Genomic DNA, 17,500 nt, shown 5'->3' with positions numbered 1-17,500 from the left:
CATTTGTGGCTGTGTGAACACAAACGAACCAAGGCACAAATGCAACAATTGTATCAATTAAGTACCTGAATCGGAACAAAGCAAACGACCTACAGGTGTGAATACACCCTGATTGTGGTAAATGGGTAAATGAGTTTGTGAGATCAGCAAATATCATTTTGTTCACACACACACACACACACACACACACACACACACACACACACACACACACACACACACACGCGTGTGCACACGGACACCTGAAATACTGGTGCACATAAACACACACACATACAGCGGCCTGCATTCTGTGTCTCATTCAATCCTCAGGTCAGCTCCACCATCAAGACCTCATTCTTCTCAACATTGTCTAAATCAGACACTGCCTCTCCACCTGCTGCTGAATCCCTCATCCACACCTTCATCTCCTCCACTCAGACAACAGCAACTCCCTCCTCACCTTCAAAGCCCTCCACAACCTGCACCACCCTACCTGAGGGACCTCCTCCCCCCCATGGACCCACCTGAACCCTCTGATCCTCGTCCACTGTTCCACCATCTAAACTTGGCAGCTTTGGTGATCGAGCCTTTTCCAGAGTAGCTCCCCGTCTCTGGAACTCCCTCCCCCAGCCTGTCAAACAGCAGCGCTGGGCTGCCCAGTTAGTAAACGCAAGTTACAACGTAGCCAAAGCTTCAGTTAGATTTCATCTGTTAAACCAACATTTGTTACAAAATGAATGAAATCATAACGTTAATCAAATGCTACAGAAACATTAGCTAATCAACACAGAGCTGCAAAGATCAGTTCCTCGGATAATTAATGGGATTAGTTTGTTGCCCAGAGCAGCTCTGGCTGCTAGGAGCAATCTCCAACAACGAGAATCTGATTTCCGTACAGGCGTCATTTTGATAAACTGACGTCATAGTGGGAATCTACATGGTTACTTTTGGCGAGACAAAATATATTAGAACTTAAAGTGTCATATTTACAGAGCTAGAGAGGATTGACTGTATATAAATACACAACGCACTGTGTGCAAATCTAGAAACAGCAGCTCTACATAAGAAAGTTCAGAGGGGCGGGACCTCACAGAGGTTCTAACTCAACGGAGCTACTGAGCAGAATCAGTTCAGAATAAATCTCATGATGTTGATGTCAAGTCAACAGAGGAAACTGTGACCCAATAGAGGTACGGCCTCCACATTTAATATAGCTGTGTGCCTGTTCCCTCTCTCCCCTACCCATAACCTCACCTACTGCCCTACCTGTTCCCTCTCTCCCCTACCCATAACCTCACCTACTGCCCTACCTGTTCCCTCTCTCCCCTACCCATAACCTCACCTACTGCCCTACCTGTTCCCTCTCTCCCCTACCCATAACCTCACCTACTGCTCTACCTGCTCCCTCTCTCCCCTACCCATAACCTCACCTACTGCCCTACCTGTTCCCTCTCTCCCCTACCCATAACCTCACCTACTGCCCTACCTGTTCCCTCTCTCCCCTACCCATAACCTCACCTACTGCCCTGCCTGCTCCCTCTCTCCCCTACCCATAACCTCACCTACTGCCCTACCTGCTCCCTCTCTCCCCTACCTATAACCTCACCTACTGCCCTACCTGCTCCCTCTCTCCCCTACCTATAACCTCACCTACTGCCCTGCCTGCTCCCTCTCTCCCCTACCTATAACCTCACCTACTGCCCTACCTGCTCCCTCTCTCCCCTACCTATAACCTCACCTACTGCCCTACCTGTTCCCTCTCTCCCCTACCCATAACCTCACCTACTGCCCTACCTGTTCCCTCTCTCCCCTACCCATAACCTCACCTACTGCCCTACCTGTTCCCTCTCTCCCCTACCCATAACCTCACCTACTGCCCTACCTGCTCCCTCTCTCCCCTACCCATAACCTCACCTACTGCCCTACCTGCTCCCTCTCTCCCCTACCCATAACCTCACCTACTGCCCTACCTGTTCCCTCTCTCCCCTACCCATAACCTCACCTACTGCCCTACCTGCTCCCTCTCTCCCCTACCCATAACCTCACCTACTGCCCTACCTGCTCCCTCTCTCCCCTACCCATAACCTCACCTACTGCCCTACCTGCTCCCTCTCTCCCCTACCCATAACCTCACCTACTGCCCTACCTGTTCCCTCTCTCCCCTACCCATAACCTCACCTACTGCCCTACCTGCTCCCTCTCTCCCCTACCCATAACCTCACCTACTGCCCTACCTGCTCCCTCTCTCCCCTACCTATAACCTCACCTACTGCCCTACCTGCTCCCTCTCTCCCCTACCCATAACCTCACCTACTGCCCTACGTGCTCCCTCTCTCCCCTACCTATAACCTCACCTACTGCCCTGCCTGCTCCCTCTCTCCCCTACCTATAACCTCACCTACTGCTCTACCTGCTCCCTCTCCCCCCTACCCATAACCTCACCTACCACCCGACCTGCTCCCTCTCTCCCCTACCTATAACCTCACCTACCACCCTACCTGCTCCCTCTCTCCCCTACCTATAACCTCACCTACCTCCCTACCTGCTCCCTCTCTCCCCTACCTATAACCTCACCTACTGCCCTACCTGCTCCCTCTCTCCCCTACCTACCCATAACCTCACCTACCTCCCTACCTGCTCCCTCTCTCCCCTACCTATAACCTCACCTACCTCCCTACCTGTTCCCTCTCTCCCCTACCCATAACCTCACCTACTGCCCTACCTGCTCCCTCTCTCCCCTACATAACCTCACCTACCGCCCTACCTGCTCCCTCTCTCCCCTACCTACCCATAACCTCACCTACCACCCTACCTGCTCCCTCTCTCCCCTACCCATAACCTCACCTACCACCCTACCTGCTCCCTCTCTCTCTCCTACCTGTCAAAATGAGTCTAGGACACCACGGCTTGATGCTGCTCAGAGAGCAGTAGCCGAATGGCATGAAAGTGAAAAGGAGAAGTTAGAGGTTATTGCATTATGATGGTATAATTCAGTAATTATAAGGTTTATGATCAGGTGTTGTTCATGTGTTTAATAGAGTACAAGTGGTAATCAATGTGTTCTAAATGTGTCTAGTGGATACGTATGAAACTACGGTTACAGTACAAGTACAATAGAGTTAAAACATTATGAGTCTCACACACACAGGGCCTGTGGGGTAACCATGCTGTGTGTGGCAATGTGAACGCATCCGGCACCTGGGATGCAGCAGAACCAGAGAGTGAACACTCACGTGGAGGATGTAACGTTCACGTGCGTGTATCTGTGCATGTGAGGTGTCAATGATCGATAACCAGTAATCAATTGTATCTGTGGTGGGTGTTAGAGTAAGGAGTGGAGTATGGGCACGCACACACATTTATATTAAGGGTGTAGGGAGTTAAATTAAGTGTGTTTAGAGGAAAAAGAGATACATGATTTGATGATATAAGACGGGTAAAAGAGGAAGTAGAACAAGTTGCCTGCTTGGGAAATACAGTGGTTGACTGAAGATATGTGGAAATGTTCCAATGGAAAGCCACAGGTGTCGCAAGGTGGCTATATTGAGGAAGTTAAAATAGCAAACTCAGCCTGACCTTGTTATTGTTGACCATATAAGGGCTCCCTGTTGGGGTGAGTGCGCTGGATATTGGCTAAGAGGAGGTGATTCGGCGAGAAAGTTCTTATAAAAAGGGAGGTATTTTGTGGGTTGAGGACAAGCTTCCAACCGTCGAGCGGATGCCACATCGGTTTGCAGATCCAACCGCCTAGACCAACCGAGGACGAGTTCCAGTCTGAGCTAACGGGTAGGAACTCTTCCAAGATATTTAAGATGTAGGCCATTTAAGATAAGTGTCATCTGACAGATAGAAATCAACAGCTAAAAGTATGGATGAACTGATGACTATGAGTGGTTGTGCGGGGCAGGCTCCCTGCTGCGACGGGGTAGCTGAGCAGCGTGAACGATATTGTTTTCCTCCAGAACGGAACCTCACCTACCGCCCTACCTGCTCCCTCTCTCCCCTACCTACCCATAACCTCACCTACCGCCCTACCTGCTCCCTCTCTCCCCTACCTACCCATAACCTCACCTACCGCCCTGCCTGCTCCCTCTCTCCCCTACCTACCCATAACCTCACCTACCGCCCTACCTGCTCCCTCTCTCCCCTACCTACCCATAACCTCACCTACTGCCCTGCCTGCTCCCTCTCTCCCCTACCTACCCATAACCTCACCTACTGCCCTACCTGCCCCCTCTCTCCCCTACCTACCCATAACCTCACCTACTGCCCTACCTGCTCCCTCTCTCCCCTACCTACCCATAACATCACCTACCGCCCTGCATGCTCCCTCTCTCCCCTACCCATAACATCACCTACTGCCCTGCCTGCTCCCTCTCTCCCCTACCCATAACCTCACCTACCTCCCTGCCTGCTCCCTCTCTCCTGTTGTGCTCGCAGGAGCTGGTTTGGTTATGAAAGATGATTATTAATAATTATGAATTATTAATATTCATAAATTTATTAGATTTGACAGAAAATATTGTATTCTCTGTAAGATTCGGGGCACCACTGTAGTTAAGGCTACAGACCTGTCTAAAAGTCAGTTATGACTAGTTTAGACACCAAACCAAATTGTCATATCAGTCTCATAATGATATAATGTACATTGTATAGTTGATTGAAGGGTCAAAGTTCGTAAGCTTCTGTCACAGATTTCCACAGATAAAATACCTCATGAATAACCACCAAGATTCATAGCATTATGTAATAAAAAGATTTAATAAATCACAATATCAATTGACATTAACATAATGATTAAAATATCAGTTCATCACATTTACTTTTATGACTAATACTCTACCACATCTATCGCTAATAACTAATATGAATCAACATTATATCACTGTGTGTGTGTGTGTGTGTGGGTGTGTGTGTGCGATGATTTCCGTCTGCCGGTCCGAAGCAGGCTTGAATGTGTGTGTGTGTGTGTGTGTTAATTAGTACTTGTGTGTGTGTGTGTGTGTGTGTGTGAGAGAGAGGAGGAGGGAGGAGAGGGCGGAGTGTCTTATGTCACCCCAGGATTGGCTGAGGGGCGGGCTGATCGTGTTAAGACCGCCTCCGTTTCAAAATGGCGGTTTTGCCGAATTTAGGAAGGGACTGTTTAGCCTGGATCACTCGGTGTGAGTGACTGATCAAACTCTCTAATTCAGCTTAACTGTATTCTTGCGGGTAGACATTCTGAACACCTCCAGACCGTTCCAAGCCTAGCCCTTTCGGTTGAACGGGCTCAGCTGGGAAGCCGAGAGAGTGGGAGGGGGAGAGAGGGAGAGGAGAGTGGCCCACTGGTGGCCGCTAAGTTCGTGCTGAACTTGGCGCTCACCAGCTCTGCCTCCGACACCCTTAGGCGTCTCTATCATTCACCAGTGTGCGAAACATTGTACATCAACATACAGGATACTGTAATCAACACATACATGGTAATGCATTTTAACCCTAACTGCCCAGAACCATTAAACCATAAACTCTCACGTGGGTTCCACTGTTGAGCGGGATCCTGTTGGTTGGGGAGAGTTGTCCTACGCGCGGTGGGCTCAGGCGCAGTAGGGAGGATGGCTTTGGTTTGTGGGAGCGATGGCCTGCAGCGCCGTTCACCCTGGCCTGGGGAAGCGTACAGCGGACGTCTGATGGGGGTTGATGATGCCGGGGGTTGACGTGCAGTCTCTCTGCTCGTTGAGTCGAGGGTCGTGCTGTGCTCTGTGGTCCTTCTTTGTGGCTGGTTGCAAGCCACGGTCTGTCTTGGGCGTCTTTCGTCTGCAGCAGTTGGTTGGCCCTGCTGCGGTGTGGCTCTTCTGCTTCTTCTGCTCCTCTTGGTCTGCTGAGCGGTCTGCTCGCGGTACGTTCTTGTTGTCGGCTTTTGCGGTCCAGCTGGGCTTCTCTGGGCAAGGAGAGCGGCTGGTCTACGCGCGAGTTTGAAAGCACAGGAAGGGCTTTTCCGTGCGACTTATAACACTAAACCGACTTAAATTAAACTGAGATTAAGTGGAACTATCTCAGTTTACGCATGCTATGTCTCGTGGGACTTACGGCGGGCCTTTCAGCCGATTTCTGGTGCTGCTGTGTGCTCGGAGTCCTCTGGGCCCTGGTCAGGCTGCAGGGCTCGGTCCCTCTGGGCCTGGTCGCCTGCCGGGGGTGCAGAGAGCGGGGGAGGGGAGCCGGCTTCCTGGCCCCTCCAACCCTTGGTTCCGCTGCGTGCGATAGCTTACTGTAGACTCAAGTTAAAACTGCTTTCCAACAGTTTTGTTGGAGATTGCATATTAAAATGAGCATGCATGGTGGCCAATCACATCGTTCGGTGAGTTGGGCTGTGCCCAGCCTACTTTGTGTTATTTGAGTGGGCTCAACCCATTCTGTAAGTTCAACTGAAAGGTCTCTCTGTTCACCTTTCGGTTGTGGGGCACTTGGTCTTTGAAGTTCCGGGAGGTGTTAAACGTCCTGGGGGTTGAGGGATAAAAAACAATGGCAAGCCCTTCCAGGCTCTGCATCCAGCTGTGCTGGTATCTGGAGGGTGTGACCCAGCCATTTGGTTCTCCCTCCAGCAGGAATGTCAAGACAAAGAAGAGAGCCTGTTACATCATGATATGTTCATTCATATTTCTCATGATACAGTACAGTCCATAATGTGTCGATCACAACACTCCCCTACCCATAACCTCACCTACTGCCCTACCTGCTCCCTCTCTCCCCTACCCATAACCTCACCTACCTCCCTACCTGCTCCCTCTCTCCCCTACCTACCCATAACCTCACCTACTGCCCTGCCTGCTCCCTCTCTCCCCTACCTATAACCTCACCTACTGCCCTACCTGCTCCCTCTCTCCCCTACCTATAACCTCACCTACTGCCCTACCTGCTCCCTCTCTCCCCTACCTACCCATAACCTCACCTACTGCTCTACCTAAAGGAGGCTGAGCTGAGCATCAAGACACTGACCGAGCCGAGGATGAGGGTTGCTGTGTCTCTGCTGGTGCTGCTGATGTGCTGTGGGTCTGGGCCGGGCGCTCGGGCCGGGGTGCAGGGCTGTGCGCCCGACCTCTGGCAGGAGCTGCGGCTGCTGAAGGAGACGGTGCACAGGGAGAATGCAGGTACTTGGGCGGTGGGAGGTGGCATTTATCCTGTAACCCTGCATGTTTTGGGGCTTATTCATAAAACTTGCTGGCAGGTTTAGCGTGATGTTAAAGCAATATTCCACTTAGTTTTAACATGGGGGTTATTTTTTGGCTCTTGACCACCATGAAAAGCAGAATATAAACTAGTCAGCAGAAGCAGCTGGATGAGTTTGTAGATGTGTGGTGTTTGAATGAGGCCAGAAAATATCCTGAAAATGTAGGATTCCTTTTGCAGTGCCCGTTCAACACATGCCTGGTCAGAACAGGCTGATGTGTGGCCTCTGGTATGGCTGCTTGTAGCTCAGACACTGGACACGCCACTTCTTTGGCCCAATCCCAATTCCTATCTTAACACATTGAGTGCCAGCGACACCAAATGGCGTCAGGAGAAATTTACCGTAGGCTGCCACCGACGCCAAATGGCGTCACAAACTCCAAATTCATATTTCGCCATATGTTTGCAGTTTAAGGTCGTACGCAGTCTGTCAACATAATTTCCTTCAATGGATCTCACGGCGCCACCTTAAAAAATCGATGCGATCAAAGCGCGCCCCCTGCCTCATGCAGATTGCAATGAGCAACGCGTTTACTGTATACAGGAAATGCAATCCTACGTCCAGCTGCAAAGCGCTCAAAGACTTCACCCTGTCTGTGGTGAAATCGTGGACGGAGGCGACATCTGCTTGCCCCCCCCCTCCTCCTCCGGCAGACGAGCCACCTCCTCTTCCTCCAGGAAAGACGCCAAGACACACACGCAAACGGTCAGCTTCAGTGAGGCAGAATGTGGACTTTGCGGGACATGTGCCACAGCCGGTGAAAGTCCCGCCCACCAAGAGCAAGGCATATCGGAAATGTGCACACTGCGCAGCCAGGATGCATTGTATTTCCAATTAGAACATGCATATCTCATGGTATATGAAAATATACAGTTCTTCAAAATAGCTGATTACATATTATATTATTATTATTATATTTGCTGAAAAGAGCCCACTTCGAGAGAGACGCACTCACGATCGCACCAGGAAGATGACTCGCCCCCACATCTCAAAGCAGCAGTTATAAAAGATCTGTATGTTTTGTGCTAACTCTGGTAAAGGTCTGTAAACATGGTGTGTGGACAGGGTGACACACGTAGGCCACACAGGTCATCTGAATATGGCTGTCCGGACAGGGGGGCGCCCAGAGAGGCCACGGCCCATTGATTATAGTATAAGACAATAATATTTTCTATAACAGTGATGCAAATGGAAGCTTTATGACATCACTGCTGATGTCATAACTGTCCTCAATGTCATAGGCTCGGATGATGTCATCGGTACAAGTGTCCAGTGATGTCAGCAGTGATGATGTCATCGCTCGTGACCTTTTTTTGGCTCCAATATACAGCATGTGTTCATTTCCAACTCCTGTGAAGGTTCTTTTCAAGAAAATAAAACAATGCAGGAAATTTTGTGTTTGAATATTGTTATAATGTTACACAAAAAATGAAAGCTTAGAATGTGTAGTTTCATCCAGAAAAAAAAAAAAGTTGATATCTTCTTTCTTTGTGGAAATATGGACTTCAATATCCAGCATGACCCCATGAAAGTAGCATTTTGATGTTAGACCAAGCTGTTTACTAATATTTGTAGAAAATAAACAAAACATTCTTTTGACATACTTTTTCCCGCAGGTAAACTAGACATTCTAACCTTTCATTTCAGCTTTAGCATTTTGTTCAACTCAAAGCAGAATTCATTCTGTCGCCTTTCTAACATAAAGATGTGATTATCTCAGAAACTAATTTCAGCATGCTCTATTCGGTCGAAAACACTCTTTTTCAGAGGGGTGTATTTCCAAAATGGAACGGTTTATAAACACAGTTTTTTTTTAAATGAAACAGAAGGGTTCAAAGTTTCATTGAGGCTATTGGTTGTCCATATAAGAGGAACACAAAAAATTATATGGCTATATTAAAATGCATTGCGGCCTATGTGGCACAGTACAGCAACCTTTTGCCCAAGGGCCGTGGCACTCAAAGTGTTAACCCTCAATCTTAACCCTCAGTCTCAAAAATGCGCACTCCCGCGAAGTGCTAGTGCTGTCCCGATTCTCAGTGTGTTGAGTTGAGGGTGAAGTTTAAGGGCTGTATGTCCCTTACTTTTGAGATTTTCCAGGACCACCCTTAGCAGTGAGTGCGATCAGGGGCGGACTGCATAATCGGGCACGTCGGGCAAATGCCCGGTGGCCTGGCCTGCAATTTTTTTTTTTTTTTTTTTTTTCTTGCAGGCCAGGCCAGGCCACTCACTTAACAGCAGGCCAGGCGCCGCCTACTGGTTTACTAGTGGTTTTATTACTTTATTCAGGTTTAAAGTGGGTGCATCTCATTGTAAAATTGGACTTGACCCAAATTGGGCTTCAAACGGCCCAAATTTTTCGGCGGCGCCCTTCGGACGCCGGCACGCGCGTCAGCCTGTATCGGCCTGGCCTGCTTGGTATCTAATGCCCGGCCTGAATTATGATCCCAGTCCACCCCTGAGTGAGATCCCAGAATCCCTTGCGTGTCATCAGCTAGATCCATTCAGATGGAAGATGGCGGCGAAAGGAGGAAAAGAGCAGCCCTACAAAGTCAAGTATTTCCTTGTTAATAGCGATGTAAAAATTACGATAACCATTGTATTAGCTTAGTTTAATGTCATTTTATGGATTTCCGTTTTGGAATCCTAACAACAATTGTTGTTGCTAACTATCGATAGTCAGTAGCCGTGCTGGTGCGGTCAAGCCATATTATTATTATTATATAATATTATAACATTGTTAACGTTGTTACGAAATGCCATAATTCTCGGTGGTAATGTCGTTGTTGAGTTGTTTTTTATCAAGATACAGCCTACGTGTAATGTTTGCACGGACATTTTCGTAAGATGACCGGGCTAGCGTTATCTCCCAGGCTGTTTATCTAACGATAGATCATTAGATAAAAAGCATGGGAGATAACTGCAAACTATTATCACATGAACACGGTAGTCAGTAGTTACAACATCCAGCAGTGCCGATAACATGTTTCGGTTTAACTGATGGCCGTGTTAACTCGGCTACGTTGCAACGTTAGCAATGTTATAATATAATATAATATAATATAATATAATAATAATAATATGGCTTGACTGCACCAGCACGGCTACTGACTATCGATAGTTAGCAACAACAAATGTGTTAGGCTCCAAAACGGAAATCCATAAAATGACATTTAAACTAAGATAATACAATGGCTATCGTAATTTCTACATCTATATTATCAAGGAAATATTTGTAGGGATGCTTTTTTCCTCCTCTTTTGAATTGACAGACTGGACGGAGCTTTGGCGTATTGCTGCCCCCCACAGTCTGAAGACGTATCTGCCTTTAAGGGCTGTCCCATTTTAAAGTCGCAAGATAGCCCTTAACACTTAGTTTTGAGGGCTACTAAGATTGAGGGTTGAGCTTGAGGGTTAAGATTGAGGGTTAAGAAAAGAATTGGGATTGGGCCTAAGGGTCCTGAGTGATACACCTGCTGATAGTAAGATGTGTGACGCTACATTGAGTGATACACCTGCTGATAGTAAGATGTGTGATGTTACATTGAGTGATACACCTGCTGATAGTAAGATGTGTGATGCTACATTGAGTGATACACCTGCTGATAGTAAGATGTGTGACGCTACATTGAGTGATACACCTGCTGATAGTAAGATGTGTGATGTTACATTGAGTGATACACCTGCTGATAGTAAGATGTGTGATGCTACATTGAGTGATACACCTGATGATAGTAAGATGTGTGACGCTACATTGAGTGATACTGTGTGGAGTATATTATACTGCTACTGAAAAACAACCTACCGTAAATTCCGGACTATAAGCCGCACCTTTTTTCCCGTTTTTTGGCCTTTTTTGGCCCCTGCGGCTTATATAACGGTGCGGCTTATCTATGGATTTTTTCCAAAAAAAAAAAAAAAAAAAAAAAATCTCTTTTTTAGCACTCTTTCTAACTATAAATCCACTTCTGTTTTAATTTCCTCTCTTGCCCTCTTTTCACCACACTGTATGACACTGTGTGCACTGTAAAAAACAACACAGGTGGTGTTGTGTTATGTTGTTTTGTTGAAATGTTAATAAATGGGAGCTTCCTCAAACAGCCATCTCTTTCCCGACAATCCCCTCTGTGCATGAACCCTTACATATGGTAATTAAACATTAAAACACAAAAAAAAAAAAAAACAAAAAAAAAAAAATACCATTAAAACACCCGCGGCTTATAGTCCGGTGCGGCTTATATATGTAAAAAATAGTCAACTTTGCAGGTGCGGCTTATACACCGGTGCGGCTTATAGTCCGGAATTTACGGGTAAATTCCGGACTATAAGACGCACCGGTCTATAAGCCGCACCTTCAAAGGTGACTATTTTTTTCTTCTATAAGCCGCACCGGTCTATAAGCCGCGGGTGTTTTGATGTTTAATTACCATATTTAAGGCTTCGTGCACAGAGGGGATTGTCGGGAAAGAGAGGCTGTTTGGGGAAGCTCCCATTTATTAACATTTCAACAAAACAAAAGTCAGGTCACTAATCCCCAGACAAAATCACACATTGTGGTATTTTTTGTTTTTTTTACAGTGCACACAGTGTCCGCGGTGTGGTGAAAAGAGGGCAAGAGAGGAAATTAAAACAGAAGTGGATTTATAGTTAGAAAGAGTGCTAAAGAAGAGAGAATTCCGTTTTTTATTTTTTTATTTTAGTTACTCACAGTACTATTGACCAGTCCAACTCAAAAGATATTCGGCAGTTTCACTTTGAGCTCTTGTTCCGCCGCTGGGCACACAGTGTCCGCGGTGTGGTGAAAAGAGGGCAAGAGAGGAAATTAAAACAGAAGTGGATTTATAGTTAGAAAGAGTGCTAAAGATAGTCCGGTCTGGTTATGACGAGTCTCGCTGGGTACAGTACGCCAAAGCGATATCCATTGACTCGATGATGCTGTTGTATGTTGCGCGTTTCTGTTGCACCAACGCGGAGAGGTCCTGCCGACGAAAAAGCGCGTACCCTCCCAGGTGAGGGGCTTCTTCCCCGCAGCCTGGAGGATGAGTTGACGGTCGGGCCAGCGGAGTAGGCAGATGAAGATGGCCCTCGGTGGCAGGCCGGGGTCTGGACGTGGCCGAGGCGCCCGGTGTGCGGGAGAAAGGAGGAGGAGGAGAAACCGCCACCTCCACAGCCAGCCACCTCACACACCCCAACTGTTTAATAGTGCCCGGCTCGCATGCCTCTCGGTCGGCTGGCCGGACAATATGCACCCCGCTGCAGCAGCAGCTTCGGGAGGTTTTCTCACTGTGTTCGGGACTTCGGCTCTAACTCGGCCAGATGGCTGGACACGAGTGAAACTCTTCACGGTTGCATTATTTTCTTTAGTGAGTGAGTGGATGGACTTCTGCACGTTTTCAAACTTGTTTTCAAGCTGCTCAAAACCTCTGAGCGATGTCGGACTTAATCGATAGTGTTTCACGGAGTAAAAGTTTAGCCCAAGCGGTGTATCTCCAGCCTCCAGCAGGTGAGTCATTTCCTCATTCATGGCGTGATTGCTTCGTCTTTTTCTTTCTGCTTACCTGTGTTGTTATGTTATGTTATGTTATGTTGTTAAAAGAGGGCAAGAGAGGAAATTAAAACAGAAGTGGATTTATAGTTAGAAAGAGTGCTAAAAAAGAGAGTTTTTTTTTTTTTTTTTTGGAAAAAATCCATAGATAAGACGCACCGTTATATAAGCCGCAGGGGGCAAAAAAGGCCAAAAAACGGGAAAAAAGCCGCGGCTTATAGTCCGGAATTTACGGTAATTGTGCAAGTTCCAAAAGTGAAGACCTGGAAAATACCCTATTCTTTTTCTAGAGATATCCAGACATTTCCAGACCTATGTAGCAACTCTGTATACAGTAAAGTAACAACAACAAAACAAATCCATAAAGTTTTGTCGTGCTTCCAGCTCAAGACTCTGCAGTGTCGTCTCTCAGAGCTGAGCTGAGCACCACCAACACCGAGCTGAAGGCTACCAACACCAAGCTGAAGGCTACCAACACCAAGCTGAAGGCTACCAACACCAAGCTGAAGGCTACCAACACCCAGCTGAGCACCACCAACACCGAGCTGCAGCTGCAGAAGAAGAAGGTGGAGAACCTGGAGCGGGAGAACGCAGGTGGGATGCCCCGGGCAACCGCACATCACAGCTAGTAGCCTTCTTACTTACACCTACTATACTGTGTGGAGTACTGTACCACTAATGAAAAACGATATCTGTCTGGAGAAATTGGATTAGAAAAGAGTTCATCCCAAAACCGCCACATTATTTTCTTTTGTTTCCTGTTATATTTACTAGTGCTGAAACTATTCAGCAATTAATCAACAAATTATAATTTTGATCATGGATTGACTGTCTTAGTCATTCATCAAGTAAAATACCAAACATTTCCTTGTTCCAGCTCCACCCATTTTCAGCTTTTCTCAGTTTAATGTCATTATAAAATGAACATTTTGGAAATATGCCAACACATGCCTGGTCAGAACAGGCTGATGTGTGGCCTCTGGTATGGCTGCTTGTAGCTCAGACACTGGACACGGCACTTCCTGAGTGATACACCTGCTGATAGTAAGATGTGTGATGCTACATTGAGTGATACACCTGCTGATAGTAAGATGTGTGATGCTACATTGAGTGATACACCTGCTGATAGTAAGATGTGTGATGCTACATTGAGTGATACACCTGCTGATAGTAAGATGTGTGAGGCTACATTGAGTGATACTGTGTGGAGTATATTATACTGCTACTGAAAAACAACCTAATTGTGCAAGTTCCAAAAGTGAAGACCTGGAAAATACCCTATTCTTTTTCTAGAGATCTCCAGACATTTCCAGACCTATGTAGCAACTCTGTATACAGTAAAGTAACAACAACAAAACAAATCCATAAAGTTTTGTCCTGCTTCCAGCTCAAGACACCGAGCTGCAGCTGCAGAAGAAGAAAGTGGAGAACCTGGAGGAGGAGAACGCAGGTGGGATGCCCCGGGCAACCGCACATCACAGCTAGTAGCCTTCTTACTTACACCTACTATACTGTGTTACTGTACCACTAATGAAAAACGATATCTGTCTGGAGAAATTGGATTAGAATAGAGTTCATCCCAAAACCGCCACATTATTTTCTTTTGTTTCCTGTTATATTTACTAGTGCTTAAACTATTCAGAAATTAATCAACAAATTATAATTTTGATCATGGATTGACTGTCTTAGTCATTCATCAAGTAAAATACCAAACATTTCCTTGTTCCAGCTCCACTCATTTTCAGCTTTTCTCAGTTTAATGTCATTATAAAATGAACATTTTGGAAATATGCCAACACATGCCTGGTCAGAACAGGCTGATGTGTGGCCTCTGGTATGGCTGCTTGTAGCTCAGACACTGGACACGCCACTTAAGGGTCCTGAGTGATACACCTGCTGATAGTAAGATGTGTGACGCTACATTGAGTGATACACCTGCTGATAGTAAGATGTGTGATGCTACATTGAGTGATACACCTGCTGATAGTAAGATGTGTGACGCTACATTGAGTGATACACCTGCTGATAGTAAGATGTGTGATGCTACATTGAGTGATACACCTGCTGATAGTAAGATGTGTGACGCTACATTGAGTGATACACCTGCTGATAGTAAGATGTGTGAGGCTACATTGAGTGATACTGTGTGGAGTATATTATACTGCTACTGAAAAACAACCTAATTGTGCAAGTTCCAAAAGTGAAGACCTGGAAAATACCCTATTCTTTTTCTAGAGATATCCAGACATTTCCAGACCTATGTAGCAACTCTGTATACAGTAAAGTAACAACAACAAAACAAATCCATAAAGTTTTGTCGTGCTTCCAGCTCAAGACTCTGCAGTGTTGTCTCTCAGAGCTGAGCTGAGCACCACCAACACCCAGCTGAAGGCTACCAACACCGAGCTGAAGGCTACCAACACCGAGCTGAGCACCACCAACACCGAGCTGCAGCTGCAGAAGAAGAAAGTGGAGAATCTGGAGGGGGAGAACGCAGGTGGGATGCCCCGGGCAACCGCACATCACAGCTAGTAGCCTTCTTACTTACACCTACTATACTGTGTGGAGTACTGTACCACTAATGAAAAATAATATCTGTCTGGAGAAATTGGATTAGAATAGAGTTCATCCCAAAACCGCCACATTATTTTATTTTGTTTCCTGTTATATTTACTAGTGCTGAAACTATTCAGCAATTAATCAACAAATTATAATTTTGATCATGGATTGACTGTCTTAGTCATTCATCAAGTAAAATACCAAACATTTCCTTGTTCCAGCTCCACTCATTTTCAGCTTTTCTCAGTTTAATGTCATTATAAAATGAACATTTTGGAAATATTGAAGTTATGTCCAGAACTATGTAGGAGGGCATAGGCAATATATTGATATTATATCGATATCATGATATGAGACTCGATATCATCTTAGATTTTGGATATGGAAATATGGTGATGTCTTTTCAGGGTTTTAAAGGCCACATTACAGTAAAGTGATTTTCTGAACTTAGTTTTGTGAAAGCACCAAGTTACAACTGAACATTTACTGTAGGCCACTTGGTAGAAAATACTGAGGAATATTATTGTGTATCATCATTCAGCCTAGAAATACCAAGATACAAGTTTGGTCCGTATCACCCAGCAGTAGGAACTCTGTATATCAAGTAAATGTTAACATGACTATAATATACTTTCAAGTGCTGAGTGTTCTCTTTAATTTGATGATGTTTTCAGCCACACTGGAAGACAACAACAACAACAACAACAACAAATGCATAAAGCTTTGAATCTGTAGCAGTTTGTCTTAAACGTTACAGTTTAAAGGATGGCTTTAACGATTATCAACCCACTTTGTGTCATTATAATCTTGGTAATATGAGCACATGGGCAGTGTTTACCTTCTCTCTGTTTTCCTCACAGAGAACTCCCATTTCCTCCTCTGGCCAAATGCTCCGTTGTTGTTTATTTTATTTATTTAAGTATGCGCACATCCATGGAGAATTGCATTGAGAGCCTTAACGAGCCTTAATTACTTGCAGCTGGTGGGGGCGGAGTTTCTGCAGGCAGAGAAAGGGAGTGTTTTTCTCCATGAGTAAAACAGAGAGAAGGTAAACACTGGCCATGTGCTTATATATTAAAGTACTGGATTGATAAGCAGCACTGATAAGAGTACCGTTAAAGTACTGGATTGATAAGCAGCACTGATAAGAGTACCGTAAGAGGAGTAGTATTGTTAATTCCTTAACGATACTCATTCCTAGTCACAGCATGGGGGAAGATTTCTGTAAGGAGACTAAGGTTCATAAAAGAAAAAAGTCTGCTACTCTAGCATCAGTGTTGCTCATGTAAATGAATGTGGCATGAACTGGTTTCAGTGAGACCTGCTATTGTAACACAGTGTAACAGCTTTGTTCCTTGTATTGAAAGAAAGAAAGAAAGAAAGAAAGATTAAAGTCTGTCCAGTTTGTTTAAAGCTTGTTGTTGTGTTCAGCGTTGGACAACAGAGTGATGGAGGCAGAGAAGAAGGTGGAGGAGCTGAGACAGGAGGCAGCAGCTCTCAGAGCTGACCTGAGCACCACCAACACCCATCTGAGCACCACCAACACCCATCTGAGCACCACCAACACCGAGCTGCAGCTGCAGAAGAAGAAGGTGGAGAAGCTGGAGCGGGAGAACGCAGGTGGGATGCCCCGGGCAACCGCACATCACAGCTAGTAGCCTTCTTACTTACACCTACTATACTGTGTGGAGTACTGTACCACTAATGAAAAATAATATCTGTCTGGAGAAATTGGATTAGAATAGAGTTCATCCCAAAACCGCCACATTATTTTATTTTGTTTCCTGTTATATTTACTAGTGCTTAAACTATTCAGAAATTAATCAACAAATTATAATTTTGATCATGGATTGACTGTCTTAGTCATTCATCAAGTAAAATACCAAACATTTCCTTGTTCCAGCTCCACTCATTTTCAGCTTTTCTCAGTTTAATGTCATTATAAAATGAACATTTTGGAAATATTGAAGTTATGTCCAGAACTATGTAGGAGGGCATAGGCAATATATTGATATTATATCGATATCATGATATGAGACTCGATATCATCTTAGATTTTGGATATGGAAATATGGTGATGTCTTTTCAGGGTTTTAAAGGCCACATTACAGTCAAGTGATTTTCTGAACTTACAGAGCATTTTATTACTGTATTTGGCTTTAACCCCTGAGTCATTATATAGTGATGATCATTTCTCAACAATGATAAGA

The 17,500-nt window shown here is 45.6% G+C and overlaps 2 protein-coding genes across 6 annotated transcripts in view; one reads left to right on the top strand and one right to left on the bottom strand.

Annotated features, from left to right (window-relative positions):
• The window catches only part of LOC310800277 (RNA-binding motif, single-stranded-interacting protein 3-like), a gene marked incomplete at both ends in the record, with an annotated part of 140,237 nt that overhangs the window by 58,840 nt on the left and 63,897 nt on the right, over nucleotides 1-17,500 (bottom strand). The gene's annotated exons all lie outside the window — the stretch shown is intronic.
• Nucleotides 3,676-17,500, top strand: part of LOC310800145 (uncharacterized protein) — a 45,143-nt gene continuing 31,318 nt past the window's right edge. For 3 of the 5 annotated variants that reach the window (XM_083662727.1, XM_083662728.1, XM_083662731.1), the window contains exons 1-6: nucleotides 3,676-3,768; nucleotides 6,926-7,106; nucleotides 13,116-13,325; nucleotides 14,119-14,181; nucleotides 15,061-15,228; nucleotides 16,722-16,910. In XM_083662727.1, coding sequence (XP_083518853.1) covers nucleotides 6,965-7,106; nucleotides 13,116-13,325; nucleotides 14,119-14,181; nucleotides 15,061-15,228; nucleotides 16,722-16,910 — 772 coding nt within the window. In that variant the 5' untranslated portion in view covers nucleotides 3,676-3,768; nucleotides 6,926-6,964. The remainder of the gene's footprint in view (nucleotides 3,769-6,925; nucleotides 7,107-13,115; nucleotides 13,326-14,118; nucleotides 14,182-15,060; nucleotides 15,229-16,721; nucleotides 16,911-17,500) is intronic. The other 2 variants (XM_083662729.1, XM_083662730.1) reach the window with 2 other exon arrangements.

Source organism: Poromitra crassiceps (genome assembly GCF_964638095.1).
Source record: "Poromitra crassiceps genome assembly, chromosome: 29".
Taxonomy (NCBI): Eukaryota; Metazoa; Chordata; class Actinopteri; order Beryciformes; family Melamphaidae; genus Poromitra; species Poromitra crassiceps.
The sequence above is the reverse complement of the archived record's forward strand: the minus strand, read 5'-3'. Positions and strand labels throughout refer to the sequence as shown.